Source organism: Callorhinus ursinus, unplaced genomic scaffold (genome assembly GCF_003265705.2).
Source record: "Callorhinus ursinus isolate GAN/ISIS: 27379988/994484 unplaced genomic scaffold, GSC_fseal_2.0 scaffold2, whole genome shotgun sequence".
NCBI lineage: Eukaryota > Metazoa > Chordata > Mammalia > Carnivora > Otariidae > Callorhinus > Callorhinus ursinus.
This window is the reverse complement of record NW_027397064.1, coordinates 19,640,615-19,666,815: the sequence shown is the minus strand read 5'-3', so window position 1 is coordinate 19,666,815 and position 26,201 is coordinate 19,640,615. Positions and strand designations below refer to the sequence as shown.

Below are 26,201 nucleotides of genomic sequence, written 5' to 3'. Positions count from 1 at the left end.
TGCGCGGGTGGGCCGGTGCATTTACGGTACTGTGCAGCTGTGTGCACTACGGTACGGTGCAGCTCTGTGCACGGGTGGGCCCATGCATTCCATGCGCGCGTGCTCCCGGGTTGGCTGTGTTGAGTTGTGTGGGGGAAGGAAGGCTCACTTGCGGTCTCCGTGTTCATCCTGCGGCTCTCTTCCCAGGCCGCTGCGGTAGCGCTCTCCTCACTGATTCACGCCTTGGATGAATTAGACATGGTGGCCGTAGTTCGATATGCCTATGACAGAAAAGCTCATCCTCAGGTTGGCGCGGCACTTCCTTATATCAAGGACGCCTATGAGGTAAAACCCACAGTTCTTTCACTGTTCATTATTTCCCGTCAGTTCCTTTATTCCGGACAGTGCTTCTCAACCGGGAACGTGCGTGGGAATGACTTGGGGTTCAGATTCTGTAGGTCTGGAGCGCTGCCTGAGACTGTGCGTTTCTCACAAATTCCCAAGTAAGGCTGACGCAGTTTGTGAACCACATTTTCAGTTGTAATGAAAGAACGTAAATTATAAAAGTATGTGAGGAGCTTATTATTAAATCAAATCAGTGAAGGTTACCTGTAACCTTATGTTTGCCCAGTCCAGTGACCTCTCAGTTCTCACCCTTCTTGACCTCGCAGAACCTACTGGAGATAGAGAGTGCCCCTAGTTTTACAAATGAAGACTATGGATAAAGGTCAAGGGTATGATTTTGTTGTGGTTGTTGAAAAATTCAGTTTATTTAGGGTTCTCCTGTTGAAAATACAGGCTTAGATTCTTGACCATCTCCTGTTTCTCAGAGAATTTTCTGTGGTATAACTGGAAAGGAGAAGGCAAATATCTTGACTTCCCGATATGCCTTCCAGTCACCGTGACTTTTCCATTTGTTGTATTGGTCACACATTTTGCAGGTATTCTTTGATAGTCTTTCTTTTAAGTTTTTTGTTGTTGTTGTTGTTTAATATTCTTTGTACTTTTCACAGTTGTAAACAATGAATAACAGAAATCAAAGCAATTTACTTACCACGTACCAGACTTGACTTGCCTGATTTTTGAAATACTTTTGTTGCGCCACTTGCATGGTGCTTGGGACCACCTTTATATTTTTTCCATTAATTTGGTTTCTGCTTTTACCTCCTGTCTTTCTCATTAGTGTTTAATATATGTGCAGCTGCCGTTTATGGAAGACTTGCGACAATACATGTTTTCATCTTTGAAAAATAATAAGAAATACATTCCCACGGGTGAGTTTATTTCCATTTTGCTCATTAATTGGCTCTGAACGCAGACTGTCCTTGGGAAATCACCTGTCTGCAGTCATTGATAGGGGCCGGGAGACTTCACAGGGTGGAATTACTTAGATTCCAGTTGTGCTCGTACACAGTGATGATGAAGGTGGTGCATCATGTTTTTTCATAGTAGGGATAGATTTGCCCTGAACTCTCCAAACACTGTCAGGTTTCACTCCTCTGACTTAGAGCTTGTAGCTAGGGAGCAGCTTATTGGAAGTGGATGTACATTTCTCTAGTTGTGAACCAGTTCGCTCTCTGCTGAAGTGAATTGACGTGCAGTGTCAAAGCTGTGACTTTAGTGTCCTACATAAAATATGATGTAACTAATTTTGAACTGAAAAGTAAGTGCTGGAGATTAACTTTTCTCTTTGTCCTTTTTTTGTAGTTTATAGGTAACCCTCCAGGCCTCCTTGTTCCTTGTTTCTGGGAATTACTTTGAGCTTGATGAGAAAAGACCTTTATTATGCATCTGGCTACAAATGTCAGGGTGCCGCATGGAATGATTCTCACAGATAACAAATCCTATCTTAGAGCTCATAGTTTAAGACAGCTGCAATAAAATATCAGAGTGGGCCAGTGTAGAGAATATGTACCAAAAAGAACACAAAATAACGAGTAGATGTTTCAGTTTGAAAGTTTAAGTCTGTGTCAATATAGGATTACGGAGTTGTGAGGTGAGTCTCAGAAGTGGGTTCTCTGTTTTTTTTGGTTAGATCCTTGAGGAGCAGTGTGCTGTAGAAAAGCCAGGAATCAAATAGACGCTAGGGCTTGTGTCTTCACCTTCTAGAAGTGAGTCCCTCTGCATCTTGATGGAGCCAGGCATGGACTTGAAAGTTTAGAAGCCTCCACTGTGTTACAGTATTATTTCTCTACGTCTTGATAATTTCAAACATTTATTGAGTAGACATTTAAAAAAGAGAACTTTGTTGAGAAATTATCGCATGGACATAAATCATTCACTCAGGATCTAAATATTAAGTATCTTTCAGTCTCTTGATTTATTTTCTGTGAGTTTGCATATTTTTATTTGGACGTTCTCCATTGGGAAATGGGTCGTGAAAACTGTTTGACATATGCCCCAAGCAGATATTTACATAGAGGTGTGCAATGCCAGAGTGATCTGGCCTGATGGTAGTTTGATGTAGCAAATGGAAATCACTGAATGTTCCACACGCACAGGTGCAACCTCCTACCTATTGCCAGGTGGACCCTGCAGTAGTCAGTTTAAGATGGTGATGGCTGTGCCAGTGTCTGAAACCTCCCCTGGAAAATCCAAAAATGGGATAGAAATGTATCAGGATAAAAATCCCTCCGCTCTTTCCTTTTGTAGTAAAAGAGATAATTTGAAAAGGGAAGAACAGAAGCCCAAGGGGCTTTTTAGGAACTGCTTACTCTTTTCCACCTTTTGCCTAATGGCTGTGAATGATCCAAAAACAGCACTTCAGCTTTTAACAGCTGAGCTGCTGTATGAATCAGCAGAATGGAAGTTATACATGGTGGTTTAGGTAGAAGTGTTTTTGGAAAGTATTGCCTTTCATCCACATTGCCTTGGACTGTGCCCCTTTTTGTTGAGTCGGTAGGTTTTTATTGAGGAGTACTTGCTTTCTGCTAGGTATTAGAGAGGTGATGAAGATGTCGTGTTCTTGCTGTTAAGGATCTTATGATTTGAACAGAGTGGGGTAAGACAGGGACACAGGTGTGCATATAGGCCATGAGGTCTGTGAGGGGAGAGAGCTCATTCTGACTTGGGGAGATTGGGAAGGAGTCCACTCTCTCTGGTCTACTGGTATCTTCCCGTTAGGTTACTCTTCCTCTTAAGTCACTCTGACACAAGATCTAGGAAATCCTTGTAAAGCTTACACCTCATCACCAAAGGTACTGGCTTTTTCTTTTTCATGTTTTTCTCCTTTAGCTAATTACTAATTGTTTTGAATGTACTAAGTCATTGAACACTGAATATTTTGAGTCTCCGTATAGAAGTTGGGTTTTGTATGGCTGTGGTGCTTCCTCTGGATCAAACTCTTGCTTTTGATATGATATTACACTGCAGAAGTTCACCCAGTGGACCTAGGAGACCAGCTACTCGAAATAGCTCTTTCTACGAAAGAGAACACAAAGACTCAGGTTAAATGACTGAATAACTAGAGACTGTTTTTTGGCCAAGCCTGGAGTGTATAACCTGCCACGAATGCTGTATCTATGAATGCAAAGCATTCATTTTAGTGGAGAGCAGTGGAGGTAATCATTTTTGCTTTGTACACTCTTTTTATCCTTGGTTTAGAGGCTCAGTTGAGTGCTGTTGATGCCCTGATTGACTCCATGAGCTTGGTAAAGAAAGATGAAAAGGAGGACACCATTGAAGATTTGTTTCCAACCAGCAAAATCCCAAATCCTCAATTTCAGAGATTATTTCAGGTAAGAGAGAAAAGATGAACCACTTTTTTTTTTTTAAATGAAAGAGACCTGAGTGAAAAGTTAGTGTAATTGGCCAGTCCCAAACAAGCGTCCTTGTCGTCTGAGAGCCTCAGTTGCTTTATTTAATGGAAGAATAATACCTTCCTCTTCCTACTAAAAAAGATAAAAGTACTCTGAGCTGTTAGAAAGAAAGAAGTAAAGTTAGGATACTTGAAAAATTATTTTTCAGGGCGCCTGGGTGGCTCAGTCGGTTAAGCGTCTTCCTTCGGCTCAGGTCATGATGTCGGGGTCCTGGGATTGAGCTCTGCTTCTCCCTCTGACCCTCCCCCTGCTCGAGCTCTCGTGTTCTGTCTCTCTCTCAAATGAATAAATTAAAAATCTTTAAAAGGAAAAATTATTTTTCTGGAGGAAGACTAGTTTCTTTTTTTTTTTTTTAAAGATTTTATTCATTTATTCATGAGAGAGACAGAGGGAGAGAGAGAGGGAGAGAGAAGCAGAGGGAGAAGCAGGCTCCCAAGGAGCAGGGAGCCCGATGCGGGACTCGATCCCAGGACCCTGGGATCATGACCTGAGCCGAAGGCAGACGCTTAACCATCTGAGCCACCCAGGCACCCTTTTTTTTTTTAAACGCTAGTTTTCTAATAAAAAGCAGATTCTTCTTTTATGCCTGTTCTAGGATTTTCTCCTCTATTTTATATGAAGGAGACTTTGCTTTGTTTTTAATATCCAAATAGAATTTTTGTGAACTGTATAACAGTTTGACACTGTTTGAAAGAACTGCCTAGAATTCATACTGAAGATCTGGAATTCATTTTTCAGTGGGGGGGGTTGGATAGGATATTTGTCCATTGTTTGTCCTAGTTGTTTTCCCAGAAATGTCAATTGAATATCACAGAATCTTCCAGAGTAGTCTGCTGTGTTGCGTGTGGGATTACTGCTTATATCTTGAGGGCTTTCTAAGCTTTGTAGGTAATATAGTGACCTGAGGTAGAGCACTGTGAATTAAGAATTATGCACAAGAAGGTTGGGGGTAGATTCATAGGGTTTGGGATCGCTTTGGTTTCTCCTTTTGCTTCACATTAAAGGAGCTGATGTTGTTGATGCTCAAGGGAACGTCGAGTAATTAGGAAAGCGGAAAATGGGAGTGAGACTCTGAGACAAATGAATATACTCTGGAGGAGGAAGAGTGTGGTTTGGTGTATTGAGATGAGGGAGCAGCACATGAAAGTTCTAGAGGACGTCAGCTCAGACGGTATTTACTATTTAAGCTGAGGTTTTTGTGTTTTAGAATGGAGACTTCCAGCTTACATTTTCTACAGGGTCGGAAAACAGTCCATGGGGTAGTATAAGTCATATACCTTGTGATATGAAACAGTATTTTGGAATTGTAAGAACTTTTCAGCTCCCTGGTTTTTTTTTTTTTTCTTTAAAATTATCAAGGTTTAAGTCTTCTAAAGGTGGGCATAGTAGGAGTCTTGTTCTCCAACCGAATTTTGGAATGATTCTCTAGCAAAGGAAAGAAAAGGTCAGTTCTTTCAAACAGTGCCATCACCCTACAGGAGATGTTCTAAAGCATCAACCACTCATATTTTTTTAAAGGTTACATTTTAGATAAAACTAAGTGGGATATGTATCAAATTCATTCAATCAAAAAATCTCAATTCTTTAAAAATTGAGGTTACAAGAAAGTAACACTATTTAATAGCAAAGGAGCTGAGATTACAATCTTTTTTTTTTTTAAGATTTTATTTGTTTATTTGAGAGAGAGAGAATGAGAGAGAGAGAGAGCACGAGAGGGAAGAGGGTCAAAGGGAGAAGCAGACTCCCCGCTGAGCAGGGAGCCCGATGCGGGACTCGATCCCGGGACTCCAGGATCATGACCTGAGCCGAAGGCAGTCGCTTAACCAACTGAGCCACCCAGGCGCCCGAGATTACAGTCTTAAAACTTATTTCTCTTTTAAGCAACTCTTAAACTCTCTTTTAAGATCTGTCTTCCTCCTATTGTTTATCTTCCTATATTCCTTTGAGAGTATTTACTTTTCTGGGCAGATACTGGCATTGCCAAAGCTGGCTTCATAGCCGGAAAGCAGTACCGGTGACTGAATGGAATGGCTTGTCCAGGTTTCCACTCATGGGAGCAGTGCAGACCAGCCCTGGCCTTGATCCCAGCCCGTCCTTGGTGCTGCTTCCTGACACTTGTATCAACAAATAGAGTCCCGGAAAAGAGTCCCTCATTCCTTCAACCAACACCTGTTAGCTGCTTATTATGTGCCACCCACTGTTTTTGGTACCTGACATTTAGCAGTAAACAAGACAAACAAGATCTCTAGTTTTAAGAGGGGAGGTTAAATAATAAAGAGGTAAACTATAAGATTGATAAGATAATTTTAGATAATGACAAATGCTTTACAAACTATAAAACAGGGGTGATGGGAAAGCACTGGGCGGCAGGATGGGAGTAGAGTGTCAGGGTAAGCCTCTCTGAGGAGGTGATATTTGAGGATGGAATAGAAGGATGGAAATAGGGCCAACTCCGTGGAGATCTAGGGGCAGCCCTATGAGCCAGAGAGCGCGATAAACACAGGCCCCAAAACCTGGACTGCACTGGCGTGGGAGTGAAGCAGGAAGAGCCTAGCCTAGCTGGGGTGTGAGTGAGGGAGGAGGTTGGTGGATGAGGGAGGCGCTGTGGTGTGCTTGACTTCTTTGGGTGTGGGAAGGGCTCGGTTTAAGACGGCTTCAACTACACAGGACAGTGAAAGTAGATTCAGGGAGCCCCGTTAGAAGGTGATTGTGGTGACTCCCACTCGAGGGCTTGGTCCCCAGACAAGAGTGCTGGGAGAGCACATGGACAGAAGTGGATTGACCAGTGGAGAAGAGCCCAAACTCAGCACTCTGTGGGGTTTGGGACAGACCAGTACTCTGTCTCTCCTGCAGACTTCTGCCTGGGACTCACGGAGCTCGGCAGCTCCACCTGATCCCCGTTTTCACTTGCTACACATTGTTGTCTAAGATAACGCAAGGGAGAAAGCAGTGTGCTGAGGGAAGCCAAAAGGGTTAGATGCTTCTGGAATGATGCGTCTTAGGGAGGCTTGTGTATTGTCTGGGTGGTAGAAGCAGCAGCCTCTTTCTGTAAGATGAGCCTCTTCTTTAAGAGGCCTGTAGCTGACGGCACTGCTGGGCTCGGATCTGGTTTACAGTTGGTTGTAGATGTTGCCGGTGTCCTGCTAACCCAGGTGCTTCCAAGGCCACCTCTTTGTTCCCTGTTATAGGTGGTAGGAATCCTATAGCCCTCGAAAACTAAACACAGAGGATCTCTGATCAGAAAAGTCTAGTGATCATGTGTGATGTCTACATCTGTGTTTTAAAACCCTCTTCCTTTTCCACAGTGTCTGCTACATAGAGCTCTACATCCCCAGGAGCCTCTGCCCCCTATTCAGCAGCATATTTTGAATATGCTGGACCCCCCCACTGAGGTGACAGCTAAATGTCAGATTCTGCTCTCTAAAATAAAGACCGTTTTCCCTCTGACTGAAGCCATCAAGAAAAAGGATCAAGTGACTGCTCAGAACATTTTCCAAGACAAGTAAGTGCTCGATGTCGTTGCACTTGACATTGGAGTATGTAAGACTGTGCAGTCTTAGAGGAGCTCTGGAATTAAGAGTTGCATATGGGTCTGTGGTTGAGGGAAGAAACCTTTTGATGTTTGACCCTTGCATTGAAAGTAGTCGTTTCTCCTCTCTGTCCATTGTAGATCTATTATCCTTACAAATTCACCTGGAATTTATTTTTCTTTCTTTTCCTTTTTTTTTTCCTACCTGGAATTTAGAGCTATCTTTTGGGTTGTTGATGTTTTGGTCAGCATCACATTCTTGGTGATTTATGTTTAATGGGAAGGCTAAACAGTTTTTGAACATCTAAGACTTAACTTTTCCTGTTTTCAAAGTAGGGTGCTGGGACTGAGGACAGGGCTCAAGGTCGTAAGTTTTCTCAGCTGGGAGGCTGGCATCAGAGAATAGCAGCGAGATTTTTGGAGGAAAAGTGGGAGGAAGGATGGAAACCTGGCTCTTACTATATCAGTGATGTACTTGGGTGTACCAGGAGTGAGGGGTTTGTAGTTTAAGGACTGCAAAATGCTTTCCTGTGATCAAGCTTAAACTAAATCAAGCTTTCAGGCAGCTAAATAAGTTTTTTCCCTCATCAGATTCTGTTCACGGTCTGTGTCAGTTTCCATTCAAAGCAAAACAAAAATCCTAAGAAGTTGTTGATGATCCCGAATCATTTAGGTGGATAACATTGATTTTACCAGGTGTGGGTTCAGTTATTGGTGACTTTTCTCCCCAAATCAAAATGATCTATTCATTTCTTTAGGTTACGTTCTAAGATTCAGTTTTAGACCGTATTTTTTTTTCCTTTTTTTGTTTTCGTACCCACATCTGTATCTTTATGGACAGACTAAAGCGTATTGTTTGTAAATACCCCCTTGGAGGAGTACAGAATAACTTTCAGAAACCTTTACAGGGTTCTGTAAATTTTTAAATTTATTGAATTATTTTCCATGTTGAATAGAAAGCTTTGCATGTTCTTTGACTTTTTAGAGGTTAATACCCCAAGCTTTATCAGAATTGGAAGGCAAAAATCACGGGATTGGTATATTCTGTCATGTGCGTTCCTAACACCCTGGAGAGCCGTGCGTTCCTTGTCTTGTACATGGGGAGACTGTCACTAAGAATCCACTTTCCCTCTGCTGTCCTCACCCACTGTCTCCCTCTGGATTAGGATTTTAGAACAGCTCTGTACGCTTCTGAGTCCCTTCCTTCCCGAGACAGGTTTGCTGTGGTCTTGCCACAGTCATGTGGCTCTTCTCTGTGTACTAAAGCTCCAGTTCATGATCTTGATTACCTTCTGGTGTTGTGGGAAAGAAATGGGCTGTTTTTCCCTCCTCCCATTGATTAAAATGCAAGTTAGCTGATTAAAAAGCACCCCATGAAGGCCCCAAAGACTGTTGTTCTGTGATTTGATCCCTGCAGTGATTACACCTTCAGCTCTGTTCCTCCTGCTCACTCTTCAAGGAAGAGGAAGCCCGAGCGCATCGCGGGCTGCTTGTGCTCTGCTTCCACAGTGGTTTGCGACAATGCCAAGTCATCGGCCTGGGGCCTGGGGATTATCTCGCTCACATACACCTACTCACACGCCTAACATACACCTCCTCACACGCCTATTCTTAACCCTTTCTTCTCAGAAATCTTCCAGGCTTTTAAGAACTGCAGAAATGACTCATTTAACCAATATTTATTGAGTAGTTCCTGTATTTAAGAAGAATGACCCAGTCCCTTCTGCAAGGTTCTTAAACCCCTCAAGTTTAATGATGAGGCTTCAACCAGCTTTAGAGGTGGTCTCCCTACTGGGGAAAAATTGCTAACAACTGGCTTTGTTTTTGTGTATATTCAGCACCTCCATATTCACAGTACCTAGTTCCATTGTAGAGGTGAGGGGCTAAGACTGGGCAGTGGGCAAATGTCTGCAGGAGGTGTCAGGCCAAGACAAGAGTCCTGAGCTGGGCATCACCAGTTTTTATTCCAGCTTTGCCACTCACGATCTGATTTTGGTTAATTTACCTTTACAAGAGTTTCGTCATCTAACAACAGCTTCATCTCGAGATATTTTAACAACGAAATTACAGATACTGAAGCAATTTGAACTATTTGAAAGGAAGGCAGGAGTCGGAACCCAAAGCAATAATAGTATCATTATCCAATAAAACATTGAGTATTTGAGAAGATCTAGTATTCATGCTGGACCTGTTGAATCCTGAGTGTTAGGAGTGATTTCTTCATTTCAGAAAGGTAAGAGCACCATTTGACAATATAGTCCAAAAATGTACTATGACCCCTACCATGTAAAAGCATTGCTTCCCTCAGTGTTGCTGCACACCCTTGAAACAATAATGTCTCTTGGACAGGGAACTTCAACACGAGAATTAGGACATTGGAGGTCTAATCTTGTTTGGGCAGCTAACTCATATGTGATCTTGATTTCTTTTTGTCCCTGTGCAGATATAATCTAAACTTTCCTCCTCTTTTCAAGTCCCCTAAGATCCTCCCCACTTACCTTCAGCGACCAGCCTCACCTGGTTACTGGTATAGACCTCAGACTCCAGAGTCCAACAATGTGAGTTGGTCCCCTTGCTCTGCAGTGTAACCTTAGGCACAAGCTGCTTATCCACCTTAAGCCTCAGTTTCCTCCTGGGTAAATAGGGTTACTAGGAATAGCTCTCATGGAGTTGTCATGAGGGTTCATTGAGTAATATATACTAATGACTGTTGCATGTCTAGAACCCAGTGCAGTGCCTGACACATAGTAAGCAGTGAGGAAATGATTTACTAAATCTTTGTAGTGTCCCTGGCATATTCAAGATGACTCCAATGGTGATAGTGGTGTCATAGGGAAGGTAGAGGCCCGTAGGTGGGAATGCGTCAGTATTGTGGCCCATTTCCTCTAAAAATATAGGAACAGTACTGTTCTGCATCTGCCTTCACTTACTTATTTCCTTTTTTCTTTTTTTTTTTTAGATTTTATTTATTAATTTGAGAGAGCGAGTGTGCGCACAAGTGGGGGGAAGGGGCAGAGGGAGAGGGAGAAGCAGACTACCCACCAAGCAGGGAGCCCAGTGTGGGGCTTGATCCCAGGACGCCGGGATCATGACCTGAGTCGAAGGCAGACGCCTAACTGACTGAGCCACCCAGGAGCCCCAACTTCCTTCTTTGGGGTCTCAGTGGAAGGGGGTACCTCATCCTGTCCAAAGTCCATCCTTTCACCTGTGTCCTGGGATGCCATCTTTTGTCTCATCTGATACCTCTGTCCACTAATAATTTCTTCCCACTTTCTGTATTTTCATCTTCTCCCTCCTGACCAGCTCCTTTGCCTCCACGTTGGCATTGTATCTCTTTCCTCCAAATCAAAATACAGTCATGCCCTCAGCTTTCTCCCTTGGATTGCTGCCTGTTACCATCTTCTTTCCTTCCATAAGGTAGGCTTATTGGAAGAAAAGTCCACACTGCTGCTTTTCCCAGCCCCCACCACTTCCCTGCAACCCGTCTTCCATAAGACACTAACTGGGAAATTTCCTTCAGCCTGGCGGTCCTTTCCTTTCCTGACCTCCTTGTAGCACTTGACATTGTCAATTATTTTCCCCCTTGGGACTCCTATATCTTCCTTAACTTTAGCTTCTCCAGATTTTTCTTTCTAAACCTTTGCAGTTTCCTCTTAGATGCCTCTGACAATGTAGTCCAAAAATATACTATTACCCCCCACACCCCCTGACCCCCCGTCTTAAGTGTTGTTGTTCTGTCCTGTAGGACTCCTTCTCAGAAAGAGCTGACATGTATTGGACACAGGTGTGTGCGCTGTAAACATGCCTTACCCATGTGGACCATCTTGGCCGTTCTGGGAAGTAGATTCTTTTGTTAACTCGCTCTTAAAGCTGAGGACGCTGAGGCTTCGAGAAGCTAAGAAACTTGCCCAAGATCACAGGGGGTTAAGTGTTGGAGAAAGGGTTTACACCCAGTCTGACTCCAGAGCTTGCCTTCCCAACCATTATGCCATATTGCCTCAGCAATGCATGTCTCAGGACCTTTTATTATTTCACATACAGGTCTTCAAAAACTACTGAATATCTGTCTATTCTAATATGCTTCGATCCTGTGCTCTGGACATCTGAAGTGTCTATAGACCCCTCAAGTTCAGTATGTCCAGAAATGACTTTATCATCTCTGTCTCCTGCCATGCTCCCTTCAAACCCTCTTCATGCTGTTATTCTGTGTTTTAGTGAATGACACTTAATTTCCAGGGAGCCAATACCTTTCCTTTACTTTCCATGTCTGATTGGTTTACCAAGTTGCGTTAGCTTTACATCAAACCCCCTCCTTTGCTTCAGGTTAGTGTAGTGGCTAATAGCATTGATTTTGCATTGCAGTCAAGTAGAGTTGGATCCAAGTCGAAGCATTTCACTTCAATGGTAGTTAAAATTGACAAGTTGCTCTGCGCTATTTGCGGTAACAAATATGTACCTTTCAGAGGCCCTTCGGGAGAGTGGCTTACAGAATTCATTGTGCACCCCCTTACTAACTGTGTGCTTTAGACAAGGTCAGGCCCTTTTGAACCTTGGTTTCTTCATTTGTAAAAGGTCAATAATGATAGCTAACTCATAAGGTGGTTGTGAAGTTTAACTGACTTTTTTTTTTATTAACATATAATGTATTATTTGTTTCAGAGGTACAGATCTATGATTCAACAGTCTTACACAATTCACAGCGCTCACCATAGCACATACCCTCCCCAATGTCCATCACCCAGCTAACTGAGGTATTTTAAATATGCTTGGTGTAGTGATTAGCCCATGGTTAATGTTTAAAAAAAAGTTAGCTCTTATTAGCATTTCCCACTGCCATTGCTCTTCTATAGTCCTCAGTTTGGCCTGCTTTACTGAGATAACCCCTTAAATGATTTCCCTTTCAGGTCTTACCTGTTTCCAATCTACCGTGCATTTGCTACCTGAGAGATTTTTTTTTTTTAAACAAATCCGATCACATCATGGCAGTGATTCTTAATCTTTGTGTGTACATATGGTGGACCCTTTCAGTAATCTGATAAAAACTGCGAACCCTCTGCTGGAGTGGAGGGGGTGGGAGGGAGGGCGCTGCTGGGTGATGGACATTGGGGAGGGTATGTGTTGTGGTGAGCGCTATGTATTATGTAAGACTGATGAATCACAGACCAGTACCCCTGAAACAAATAATACATTATATGTTAATAAAAAACAAAACGACAACTGTGAACCCTCTCCCCAGGAAAATGACCTACCATACCAAATTTTGCATATAATTTCGGGTGGTTCACAAATTCCTTGTCACTATCCTTGGACACCTGATTAAAAACCTTTGCTTTAGTGGCTTTCCGTTAGCATTGGCTTAAGATCAAACCTAGAGAAAAAAGAGAAACCTAAAAAGAAAACCTAGACAAGCAGAAAGAAGTACCTATTCATAATCCAGCTCCCTAGAGATCCACTTTTTTTCCTCACACTTTCGGTGTCCATGACTTAGATACAGTAGTCCCCCCATTTCCCATGGGGAATGTGTTTCAAGACCCCCGGCAGAAACCATGGATAGTACTGAACCCTATCCATGCTGTTTTTTTCTATATATACATTACATAACTGTGATAAAGTTTAAGTTATAACTTAGGCACAGTAAGAGATTAACAACAGTAATAGAGCAGTTATAATAATATACTGTAATAAAAGTTCTGTGAATGTGGTCCTTCTCTCAAAGTGTCTTGTACTCTACTCACCCTTCTTGTGATGATGTGAGATGTTAAAATGCCTACGTGATGAGATGAAGTGAGGGGAATGACGTAGGCATCGTGACGTAATGTGAGGCTACTGTTGACCTTCTGACCCTAAGTCATAAAGAGAATCATCTGCTTTCAGACTGCAGTTGACCACGGGTAACTGAAAACTGTAAAGCAAAAACCATGGATAAGGGGGGGCTACTGTATTTTCCATCCCCCTTTCTCACTACTTCCCAGTCTGCCTCTCATGCCCCAGCCCAGTACAGCTACTGGCTATCCTCTTAGAGGGACATGCTGTTTACCACAGTAGTTTGTTAATCGCTTGTTTATATATTTATCTCTTTTGTTTGGTGAATTTCCTGAAAGTGTTGGTTGTGTATTACTTTTTATACATTTGGAATCTAGAGCCTAGTGTAGTGGCCAGCATATAGTAAGTTATTAGGTAAAAGTTTGGCCAAATAGATGAATTACAAAATATATACATATTTATAAAAGACAATAAGAAAATGAGAAAGAACAATAAATTATTGACATCCAAATGCAGCAGCTGTTGACATTTGTATGTCTGCTAGGGTCTTGCATGGATAATTTCTATCTTCCAGAGCTCAGCTTCTTCAGATAATTTTGGGATGAGAGTCATTGCCCTTTCCCACTAGAGAGAGACATTATTAGTTTAATATATGTAAAATTCCTAATAATGCTATTAAATGGTTCAGTCTTGAGAACATTAACCATACTCAAATTTTCACTACTTTCTGCTTATTACCTTTACCTGTCCAGTCTTGGAGGATTGATATATGTGTCTCTTTGTCCTTCCTTCCCTAGAATCATATTTTGGAGGGTGTAAGAAATTCTTCATGCGATTCAACCTTGTGTTCTCACAGAACTAAGCATAGCGCTTTATATGTTTAATGCTTCTTAACAGCACTATATGAGGTGATTTGCATTTTTGGAAGACCGTAGATGAGTAGTGATATGCTCATGGTGCTTTCATCATAGTATTTTTCTGAGGAGCAAACTGAAGACCAGCGAGGGGAGTCATTTACTAGATTTTAAACTCTAGATATACAAAAATTAAGATATCAGTCAATACCTTTAAGAAGACGTAAGGGTTCAGGGTTAGTCAGTGGAAAAAGTGAGACTTGAATCTAGGAGTACTACATTGTCTGTCTCTTGGGAAGAACTGACAAAGGTTCACTGAGATGGCTGTGACTCTTTTAAAAGGACTCCAATTCTGATGGAATTTCATGCTCCCTTGGGCTTGTGCATTTTTCCTGTTTTTGCCATCAAGGCTTTGTGTGGTTATTTCTTTTTCTACTTGAAGAGCTCTGGATGACTCACCCCTTTTCATGTTTCCTGGTCTCTATCCTTCTGTCTTCTACTTCTCTTTCCTTCTCAAAGGGAAAAAGGCAAGTGTTGAAAGAAAAGATGTCAGGTAATAAAAGTTTTAATTCATGTTTGTGAGGCTATAATAATTACTTCAGCCCTTTTATCTCATGGTAAGAGATTCTTTATTGAAATATCATTGAATAAGCCAGCTTATGCCTCATTTTTCTTTGTTTTTAGGATAACCTCTTCTTCAAGGCTCATGCTCTGAAGGTTGGGCTTTTGAACAAAAACATATCAGGTTTAGAGATACTGGATCTTGGTTACTAACTTTTCTCATTCAGCCATTTCTTGACCGCTGCTTTGGCCCAGATTATTTGTCTGGGAGAAAAATTCTATCTCTGTGTTCAGCAGCTTCAGGGAGATTATCCAACAGTCTTTGGATCTGTTTTTCTTCTCCTTTGCAATTAATTTGTCCTCCTCTTGACTTTAAAGCAGGCTGTTGAAGCCAGCATGTTACTTGAGATAAGATGTTTTTTTTTACTTTTGTTTTGTTTGTTTGTTTGTTTTTTTTGAGATAAGATGTTTGATACAGTCCTTTGGAACCATCTTTCCCTTACTACACAGATGCTGTTGGACTGTTAGCATATTGCCCAAAACAGAATTAGGTTTATAAAAGAACATATTAAAAAGCTTTTTTGGAAAGTGGTTTTTTTTTTATAGTTTAAGGACTTCTAAGAACAAGGTCTTGCATATTTAATTAAGGATTGTCTAGTAAGTTTTGACAGCTGTGAGCAGAAGCTTATAAAGCTCTCACATATACGATGGAGAAGATAGGGTATTAGACCCAAAGGTCACCCATGTCATGGAAAGCTAATAGCTATCAATTCTGAGACAGAAACTAGCAAATGGTATCTGAGGGGTAAATGGGTCTCTTCCTGAAATGCCAGGTTTCCTTTACCTTTGCTTGCAGTTTCATCTTTGGAGGGGGCTCTGTGATGCGGCTGCTGATTATGACTTCTCTGGCGCTGTGAGGCAGAGCCAGGGCAGCTCCCTCAGGCCTTCGGGAATTCTAGGACTGCGGGGGGGGGGGGGAGGCTCTTCGTCAACAAGGAAAGGACTAAGTGTGGCTGTTTATTTTTGACACTTGAAAAATAAACGTATACTTCATGGGTCAACCAAGTCTGGTTTTTGTATTGTGTATTCTGTTTTAAGAGAAAAAATCCATTTATTTCTTTTCCAGCCATGAAGAGGGTCCCACCTCTAAAAAACTGAAGACTGAGGAAGGGGAGGCCTGCTTTAGTATCAGCCTGGCTGAAGGAAGTGTCACCAGTGTAAGCAGTACTTTCCCAGGGTGTTTCCCGCCTTCCTGGAAGGTTGGGACTTGGGTGGGGTCGGGGGAGGGGGTGCGGGAATGCATCAATTTTTGTTAGTCCTTTAATAATTCACTTTCTCTGGTGCTTCTAATATATGAACCATGTACATCCTTCCCACACTTCTTCCTTTATTGTCAGGGAATTACCTACAGAATCTCCTTGACACATGTGCGTAGAGCATGGTATAATATGCAGTACATGGAATAACTTAGGTAATACTTTTGTTAGAGATTTCTTGGTTGGCTTTACTTTGCAGCTTTCTGTTTAGTTAAAATGATGGGATAAGTGGAGGTTGATGATAGGAGTCTTAGTTTCCGAATTTGTAAAATTTAAGAGCATGACTCCTCTATTTCTTTTCTAATACATAACTTCGGAACAGGCTTCACAAGTTTAACATTTTCCCAAACCAAGTGTCTTTTAACACTTGAGATCTTCTTTATTTAATGAGAAGGTTTTGGAACTTGAATATATTGTCTTCTGTTAAGTGGCATTATTTTGAATCGGTGAATCTTAAAAATTGTCCCTTACTAGCCAAATGCACTAGGAAGGATAGTTAGCATTAGGGAATGCCTTTTTTCCAACCTTAAAAAAGAATGCTCTCAGGAAAACTGAACACCTGAAAATGATTTGGATTTTTATTTCAGTGTTTTATAATAAAGGAAAAAAGATCATGACCTTATTTGTTCTGAGAGCTTTTCTGACTGCTATCCCAGAGCAAACTGGAAACTTTAGTACATTTTGTACCAGAGTTTACCAGCTGTAATAGAAGCCCGTTGTCTTCTCCCCAGTGAGCTGAGTGATACTTAGGGCTTGTTGAGGTTGGGACTGGAAGATTTTTTTTTTCTTTTTTTTTTAAGAAAGGGAGGGGTGGAGAGGATGAGAGGGAGAGAGAAGGAGAGAGAGGATCTTAAACAGGCTCCATGTCCAGTGCGGAGCCCGACACGGGGCTCAATCTCACGACCCAGAGAACATGACCTGAGCCAAAATCAAGAGTCGGATGCTTAACTGACTGAGCCACCCAGCTACCTCTAGGTTGGGAGTGGAAGATTAAAGACCTACGTATGATTAGGAAGTGCCATATGGTGTGGCAGAGTTTTATCTTTGAATCTTTCATACCTAGCACTATGGAAAATCTTTACACAATATCTGCTTTTATTTTGGGGGGGACATGTGCAGCTGGACATGTTTGCGTGTTCTACCAAAACTTCAATGCCAGAAAGACCTAAGCAGTCCCCACAAAAGGGCAGTTCAGCAAACCAAGTATCAAGGCAGTTATTTCTCATGTCATCTGCAGTGGGGCAAATATATTCTGAACGGACCCCACACTGCAGAATTCTCCCCTTCCTAACTTGTTGGATGTCTGGATGTACCAGCACTGTGACACATAAAGCCTTCTGGCTGAGCTGACTGGTGACTTGGGTTGTAATACTTCTGACCTCTCTGGAAAGAAGTCAGCTTCCAGAAAGAGAGGTAAGTGAAAGTACAGACGGCAGCTTTTTGGCTGCAGGAATCTGCTTGCTTTTAACACAACCCTGGAAATGGAAATGAATAGAAAGGACCTTCTCTTTGTCTTTGGTTTTATTTTATAAGAGCGCATTTACTACATTAAGCCATCTCGTATTGCCGGGGTGCTGCCAAAAAGAGAAGTGATCTGTGGGTTCATTGTCTGTGTGTGCATTCTAGGTTGGAAGTGTGAATCCTGCTGAAGACTTCCGTGTTCTAGTGAGGCAGAAGAAAGCCACCTTTGAGGAAGGTGAGTGCTATGCTGTTGCCTCTGCATTTAAGGGAAGATAGATAATTAGAGTAATGGATTTATAATCTAGATTAAGAAGTGTAGCCTTTTGTTGGTATCCTTATACAGCAGGTTTCCTTCCTCGTGGACCTTTGTGATTGTGTGTTACTGGTGAGCTCCTCAGAGCAACACTCTGAGCACATGAGGGTAAACTCAGCACAGGTCTGCCCAAGTAGGAAAAGAGCTAATTTGTAGGTCTTTTTCTTAAGAAAACTGTAAGCCGGAACCTTAGAGCTCTTGGTTCCACTTCACTGAAGTTCTTTGGGGTCTTGTGAGTGAGCTTGGAATAAAACATTTAAAAAAAATACTTTTCGAGAGCACATGAAAGCAGGGGGAGGAGCGGAGGGAGAGGGACAAACGGACCCTGAGCTGAGCACAGAGCTCAATGCGGGGCTTGAACCCACAACCCTGAGATCATGACCTGAGCCGAAATCAAGAGTCTGATGCTTAAATGACTGAGCTCCCCCAGGTGCCCCTGGAATAAAACATTTTTGTGTCATGTCTTCCTCTTTTCAGTGACCCATAATTCTTGTTCTAGGCCTAAGGGTTTGAGCCTCTTTACACAAGTCCCAGAACACCGTCCTGCTGCCCCTAGATTTGATCTTTCTGAAATTGACTACATTCTCACATTTTCTTTTTATGAATTATAACCTAGAATTCCATTTAGGCTTGGGCTAATATTTGAAGTTTCCTGGAATGGACAGAGGATCTGGGACCAACATTCATTCACTTGATTGTGTTCAACTTCCTGTTTACTCTTTAAGGAGAGGTGGCTGGCAGTTCTAATCCTGCAGATTTGTGCATACGAGAACATTGTGTTCACTATTGCCATCCAGGGTCAGGCCTGTCCGTGTGTTTATGTGAACGTGTGCACAAAACTTCTCTCCCAACTTCTTGGCATTTTAGGGGGAGAAATGACTCCTAAATGTCTAGGAAACCGTACAGTTTCTACTTTGATCGTCTGCAGTGCCTGCCTGTAGGTTACTTCTTGAGAGTCTGAGAATCCTAGCAAAACGCCTGGGCTTGTTGTGCTATTGCCCAAAGGCAGTCGTGACCAGCTGAGCCCCAGAGCATACGGTCTCCTGGACCAGTCCTGTTGGCAGGAACACCGAAGGCCAGCCCATGAGAATTTCCGGAGGAAGACAAGCTTCGTTACTATGATAATCTGTATATGTTTTGTGTTTTGAGGTGGGGAAAGAGCTTTTTGCCCTGTTAAGAACTGCCATACAGGAGAAAAGCTCTTGAGTTTAACACAAAACAAAACTACATGTAAATAGATGAAGGAGATCTGAAATTAAAGCGACAGCTTTCCAGAAGGATTGGTGGAAACAGTACTTCGGAATTTCTCTCCTGCGTGTATGGGGGTGATCAAAGGAAGCTTTCACAGCATTCCTGCCTGTCCTGTTCTCTGCTTGGCTGCATATTGTGACTGTTTTTGGGAGAATGCAGAGACATTACTGTGGCAAGTCAGCCAGCCGTTGCCTGTCATGATTACCATGTTTTTGAAAAAAGATGGAGGCCTTCTTAGCTTTTGATTATATGTTGTCGATTACCTCGGCCAAAGGCAGAGGTCCTCCCTTTGGAAGTGACTAGTCTTTCTGGCTGGTATAGGTGTGGTCTCTTCAGGGACTAACTCTGGCACGATCACGAATGTAAAGGCAGGCAGTAGTGTCTGCTATGTTCAAGTCACTGTGCTAGCATATTCTGTATGTAATAGCATATGCTGAGCTCTTACATTCTTTGTCTCAGTTATCCCACATAGCAATCTTGCAGTCATGTGAGCAAGTGGAGAAGACAGTAGAGCTTTAACAGTTGGTGCCAGAATTTTCTGAGAAAAATAATTTTTTTTGTTTTTTAATTGGGAAAATATTTTGGTAACTGCCTAAGGTGTAGGCTGAGCCTGTCTCCAGCCTGGTGGTTGGCCAGTTAGGGTTCAGAGAAGAGGGACTCTACTGACATCGTAGAAGTAGAAAAACGGGAGCTAGTTCAGGAAAGGAAGGGCTGAGTAGAAAAGAGAGGGAGTGAATGAATTTATATAAGGACACAGTGTTCAGCAGTGTGTTCCCAACTCATAACTGCCAATATTCACTGTCAATAAAATTCTGGATTCCTTGGTTTGAGAGCTCTATCTGGGGAAACTGGTGAAGAGACAAAGAGTTTTGGGTCTGGAATTACTTCAGGCAGAGCAGAGAAAGGACCTGAGAGCACAGGAGACCAGAGTCTGAAGGGCCCCATGAGAGAGTAAATTCTTAAGAATTGGCTCACATCTCCAGAAAACAGTGTTTCCCCAGGCCATGAAACCTGGGGATTGGAAGTAGTCTTGTGAAAGTAACAAGGGCAGGTGACCCCTACATGGCATATAAGTTACAATAGGTAGCATTCTCCCCATTTTATGGGAAAAACTGTATGACTAGGAGAGATGAACTTCTCCCCAAATCACACAGGGATTCAAAATCCTTCTCTTTTTCAAATACTGGATTTTTCTACTTAACCGACTGTTTCTCCTGATTCCTAATGCCCTCTTTCCCTACACAAGTTTGTTGTTGTTCAGACATAATAAGGTCATGTATTTTCAACCCTTGTGCCTGTAGGTTGGACTTCTGAGGAGTAGACCATCCTTTTATGTTCAATGTGACTGAGCCCTGGTGTGCTGCTGGTGGTGTGATGGTGGGATCCCTCTGTTCCTCCATCTAGGACTGGGTCATTCAGAGCTCTGCAGTGACCTCACAAAGGCGGACTTTCTGCAGGGCTGTGGGAAAATGGGACTGCCCACCTGTGAGCAACCAATTCTGTTTCATGGTCCTAACCTGGCTTCCCTTTCATCCTTCCTTTCCTTGCTTCAAGCTCCAGCAATTTTGTTTGTTCATTACTTTTCCTAGCTGTGTTCTGTATAGGCATCTCTACTAAGGCCCTTTGTGAGTGAAGACTCACTTTCCCTGAAGCCCAAAGTTATCCTCCAAACTTGAAGCTACCTTTCTGGTATTGCTCTCCTCTGTCCCTCCCGGGATCTGTGCCTAGGGCAGGGGAGGGAGAAGCTCTTCTCTTTTCTCCAGTAGATCTGCTTTTTAAATTCAGTTGCCAAAAGCATGATCAGTAATAGACGGTAAGATTGTTTTACCCTTAGGCATTGACCCATTCACCTATTATTATAAACTAAAATATGGGTATAATTTCTTTCCATCTGGCTTAATAGTATAGTCATACGGAGAGTTTTGCGATCCTACCCCCTTGACACTAGCAGTCTTCAGTAGGCATCTACACATTTTCTTACATTCTGGTTTTCAGTGTGAGGGATATTTCTTGTCCGAAGCTTACTGGCATAGAGGAGATGACACTGAACCCCGGGAACGTGTTATTTCTGGCTGCTGATGCTTCTGTAAGCTGTCTTTGATTCTCAGGTGCTCCTCTTTTTCTGATCCCTTTCCTTCGCCCTCCCTACCCACCCCACCATTCTGTCAACTGCAGTTTTACAAGAGAAAAATTCTTGACCACAGCCGTATGCATAATGTTTCTCAGTGGTGAAAGTAGACTTGTTTCTCTCACACGGCATTCATAAGTGCATCAGCGCCTTCCTCCGTGATACCTGTTCTCTGCAATCGTGGGTTATTGGAAGGACCTGAGTCCACAGCGTTCTCAGAGACTCCTTGAATCCAGGTTATCCCTTTATGTGAACACCCTCCTCCACCAGCTGTTGGAGGAACACCATGGATTTCAAAATCCTTGCCCCTTCCCTGCTTTTACTTAGGAAGAATGCTAAAATGGTCAAAAGACAGCAAAATAGAGGAGGAGAAAAGCCACATTATTTCAACCCTCTAAATAATTCCTGTGATCAAGATAAGTCTAAATTGAGATGTTCCCACTAAGTATGAGATATTATGTCAAGTAGCTTGGATGTACCTGGTGTCTCAAAAACAGGTTCTCTGAGGACCTTATGAGTCAGAAAGAATGGAATGTAACTTTGTTCTCTGGACCTTGTTTTGCCACTTAGATTGTAAGTTCTGGGGGCGCCTGGTTGGCTTAGTTGGTTAAGTGTCTGCCTTGGGCTCAGGTCATGATCCCGGGGTCCTGGGATCGAGCCCCCCCCTAGGGCTCCCTACTCAGGGGGGGAGTCTGCTTCTCCCTCTGCCCCTCCCCTCGTTCATGCTCTCTCGCTTGCTCTCAAATCAATAAAATCTTAAAAAAAAATCTCACTTAAAAAAAAAAAGAAAGACTGTAGGTTCTGTATTAGGCTTCCAAATTAGGGTGGTGGAGCTCCATTCCACCCGGTTGAGTTCACAGGAGCATGGTTGGTTTAAAAAACAAACCTGTCAAGAAGACCCATCCTACGCAGGAATGGTATGGACGTTTACCATTAGATTTAAGTACAGGGAGCAGGAGTGTGCACATACCCATCTGATTAGATGGTGATCACTTTATTTTCTCGCTCTGAGGCCTTTCTTTTCTTGTATCTGTTTTGTCTCACTTTGTTTGGACCACTTTTCATCCTCAAGCCTTTTTGCCTTTGTTCTCCCATCTACCTCATTCTCATTGATTATCAAACAATATTCCTTCAGTTTTAAAGGGTGTTTCTTAAAATTTACCAACACAGGATGGAACGTGGTAACAGTTCATGATAAAATTACATCATTCATCAAAGCCAAATAGACATTTTTTTCAGTTCCATTTCTGAATGGGATGACACTGTCCCAGGTGCACAGTAGCTTACTTACATGCATTATATGACTCTCTGCCATGAGGCAAGCCCTGAAGTGTGGATCCCCAAGAATTGAGACCTAGGAGAGATTTCCCGTGTGTGTGTGTGTGTGTGTGTGTGTGTGTGTGTGTGTGTGTGTGTGTTAATGAGCCTGTTTATGTAATCTTGGGTATGGCTTATGTAACTTATCATAGCTCTTTCCAGATAAACGTAGGAAGATAAGAATATGGCCTTTTTCTGTTGTTTTACACAGAGCTGGTAAATTTAAGAAAAATAAGTTCTGTCAGATATCTTGAATGTCTTGAAAGAAGGATAGTAAATACAAACAGTAACTAAAATTGTAAACATCTTCAGCCCTATAAAAGTTGTGTCATTTTTTAGCAGTGTGACACACTTTCTTAGTCCTTTCCCAAAACAGCAGTGACACATCTAGTCAGGAGAGAAAAAAACACATGATTATAGGTTCTAGAGGCTTAGTCCATACTTCATATTTTTTATTCAATATGCCACTTGTTTCCTGGATTCCCTTTTGACTTGTTTAGTTTTAAATTATTAAACCACAGAACGTGACTGTCAGGGTTATTTTATGTCCCATTTATCGATGACAAGAAGTCTTAGTTGGAAACAGCAATCTGTTTCTTTGGAAGTGTAAGGGAGACCCACTACAAGGGTGTGTTAGGATTTGACATGGTAATTAGGTAGCCCTGACCCTAAGTGTCTCACTCATGGATCTTCTTGGGGGTGGACTGAGGCCAGGAGTCGTTGACTTTCTACTGATGACTGCAAATATGTGGAGGACACTGGATCTTGTGGCTTACACTTCTTCATGGGTTGCCTACATTTCATTAAATGGCACAGCACTGCCCTGCAGTTTATATTTTAATATAATAAAACTAGTCAACCAAATAATTAAAATGAGATTCTTCAAATGAAGACAAAGAGAAGAAAGAAAAAAGACATGACACCGGAAGCAAAGACCGTCATACACACATAACCACTTTGAAAGTCTTTTTGGTTTTCATCAACTCTCCTAAAAGGCTTCTATCCATTCTTACTCAGCTTTTTAAATTCTTTCAAGTTCCTGTCAATCTGTGGATCAGAAGATGTCTAATTACAGGGTATGGTTCTGTAAAATGTAGCCTGGCTATCCGTTAAGAAAGAGAGCCGACTGGTAGCATAAAAATAAAAGGCTGTTTGCTGTGGGTATGTTCCCAGTGAGCACGAAGATTTCTTCCTGAGAGCGTTAGAGGGGGTCTAGATGCGCTCTACCATAGCAGGGTTCCCACTCTCAGCGTTTTGTTCTCTCCTGTCAGGCAGAGGTTGCTTGCCTTAAACCTGCTGAGTGGGTTGATTTTTTTTTTCTTCCCTTTTTATGTTAGACATGGAAAGGGTATTTTTCCCTCTGGCTGAAAATGTGGAACTCACATGAACACTTTCCCCGCGTCAGAACACCCAGAAGAGCAGTCTAGTCTGAAGCCGCATTTAACATAGTGACCCGTCGGCGTGCCATCATGGTCTGGGCCCGCAGTGCCTCGAGGCAGGTGCTCACGGGCGGCTCTGCTGGGAACTCGGATTAGTGACGGGTGCTTCCCAGGAAGGGTATGTTCTCCAGTTTGCTGTCGGAGTTCACCCTTGCGCTGCGTGCTAATGAGCGCGATCTGGGAGGCAGAGAGCAGTTGTACTTACTTACAGCACTTCCACTCTTGCCCTCAACCTCCTATAAATTCTGCGCCTCTTGCTTGCATGGTGCATGATCGTCACGCGGGGCATTGCACTTGGTTCTCCTTGAATTGGGCTGTCCTCAAGATTGCTTCCTAAGCCCAGCTGGTTGAAGAAGAAAACTGATTTCAGATTGTGCTGATGTGCAAACTGCTTTAATCAATGACTTAAAGTGACTGCTCGTGGCAAACAACAGAAGCTCTTAACCAATTAAGATGTTTAGGAAAGGATGTTAGGCTTTTGTTAAAATAGTCACTAATCAGCTGAAATGTGTTTAGAGGAGCCTAGAAACAGCTTGGAGTCCCACTTAAATGCAATAAAAGTGTTTGGGCCCTCCCCTTTCAAATTGCAAGCCCAAGGCAAAAAATATGCTGACACAGAAAGAAGTGGCAAGTATAATTTGATACAGTTAGTCCTGTCTGTTAGGCACGTCTACATAAAACTTTTAAAAATGGCATGCTTGTTTTTTAGGCTAGAAAAGGGAAGGGAGTTTTTTTCAGATGTGGAGCACAGTTTCAGTAGGGCTTGAGAATATTGTCAGCATGGATGCCTTTGGACAACGGAGAATAGTTAGCTTTTTTTGTAAACAATTTTTTTTAAGATTTTATTTGTTTCACAGAAAGAGAGAGAGAGTGCACAAGCAGGGGGAGCTGCAGAGGGAGAGGGAGAGGGAGAGGGAAAAGCAGGCTCCCCTGCTGAGCAGGGAGCCTGGTGCAGAGCTGGATCCCAGGGCCCTGGGATCACGACCTGAGCTGAGGGCAGACGCTTAACTGACTGAGCCACCCAGGCGCCCCAGCCTTTTTTTTTTTTTTTTTTTTTTTGAGGTCATAAGTTTCAGATGAGATCATGAGGGTGGAGCCCTCATCATGGGATTGGTGACCTTTTAAGAAGAGACATCAGATTTGTGCTTTTTCTTTTCTCTTCCTATGTTTCTTTTCTCTCTGCCATCTGAGAATATAGTGAGAAGGTGACAAATGCAAGCCAGGAAGAGAGCCCTCACCAAAACCTGACCATATTAGCACCGGCCTCCAGAACTGTGAGAAAATAAATTTCTTAATGCTGAAGCCTCCTTAGCCCATGGTGTTTTGTTATGGCAGCCTGAGCTGACTGATACAGGCCCATTTTCATTTCCTTTGTCAGATTAAACTGCTGAAATCCTGTAGTTTATATCTTTGTGTCTTTTAGTGGTAATGAGATGCAGCTGAAACACTCAGGATAGCCACTGTAGGCCGTTGGAGTCAGGAGCCATTTCTCATGAGCATGATCTTTCTGATAGTTCCCTTGTCCTTGGAATCTAGTAGTGTTTCCTTGGGGCACTGAGGATAAAATTCGCTGTCTGAGCTTTAGCAGTTATTCTATCGTGGAAACATAGTGGAAGCATCCTGTCTGTGGTAGATCTCCACAAGTCTCTGCACTAATTCTATGTGCAACTCAGTGATCTTTTGTAAATTTATAAAGTTATATGCTCATCACCATAATTCCGTTAAAAACTTTTCTCTCACCCAAAAAAGGTCCGCCTGACCATTTGTAGTCCATTCTTTTTTCCTATCACCACCCCAAGTAACCACGTCTGTTTCTATGGGTTTATCTTTTCTGGAAATTTCACATAAATGGAATCACTCATTATGCAGTCTTTTGCATGTGGCTTCTTTTACTTAGCTTTATAAAGTTTTTGAAGTTTGTTATGTTGTAGCATGTATCAGTAATTGATTTTTTTTAAGATTTTATTATTTGAGAGAGAGAGCAGACAAGCAGGGGCAGTGGCAGAGGGAGATGGAGAAGCAGGCTCTCCGCTGAGCAGGAAGCCTGATGTGGGGCTCCATCCCAGGACCCTGGGATCATGACCTGAGCCAAAGGCAGAGGCTTAACCGACCGAGCCACCCAGGCGTCCTGAGTAATTGATTTCTTCTTATTGCTGAATAATACTCTGTTTTGTGGCTATGCCACATTATGTTTATCCATTCACCAATTGATGGATATATTTGGATAGTTTCCAGTTTTTAGCTATTATAAATAATGCCATGAAAATTATAGGTCTTTGTATTTTTTTGTTTTTCTTGGGTGAGAGTGGAATTGCTGGGAAGTTTATGTTTAACTTTTTAAAAAAAAGCTACACTCCTTTCAAAGCAGTTTTACCATTTAACATCTCACCGGCAGTGAATGACGGTTCCACTTTTCCCATATCTTTGATGGCACTTGTATCTTTTCAGTTATAGCTATTCTGGTGGCGATGT

At 42.4% G+C, this 26,201-nt stretch overlaps 1 protein-coding gene across 2 annotated transcripts in view; it reads left to right on the top strand.

Moving 5' to 3' along the window:
• XRCC5 (X-ray repair cross complementing 5) overlaps nucleotides 1–26,201 on the top strand; it is an 88,179-nt gene that overhangs the window by 32,315 nt on the left and 29,663 nt on the right. For both annotated transcript variants that reach the window (XR_012374237.1, XM_025891933.2), the window contains exons 11-16: nucleotides 187–324; nucleotides 1,163–1,253; nucleotides 3,583–3,716; nucleotides 7,103–7,299; nucleotides 15,631–15,721; nucleotides 17,447–17,516. Coding sequence is in view for 1 of the 2 variants with exons in the window: in XM_025891933.2 (XP_025747718.1) it covers nucleotides 187–324; nucleotides 1,163–1,253; nucleotides 3,583–3,716; nucleotides 7,103–7,299; nucleotides 15,631–15,721; nucleotides 17,447–17,516 (721 nt within the window). In the remaining variant the exon portion in view is untranslated. The remainder of the gene's footprint in view (nucleotides 1–186; nucleotides 325–1,162; nucleotides 1,254–3,582; nucleotides 3,717–7,102; nucleotides 7,300–15,630; nucleotides 15,722–17,446; nucleotides 17,517–26,201) is intronic.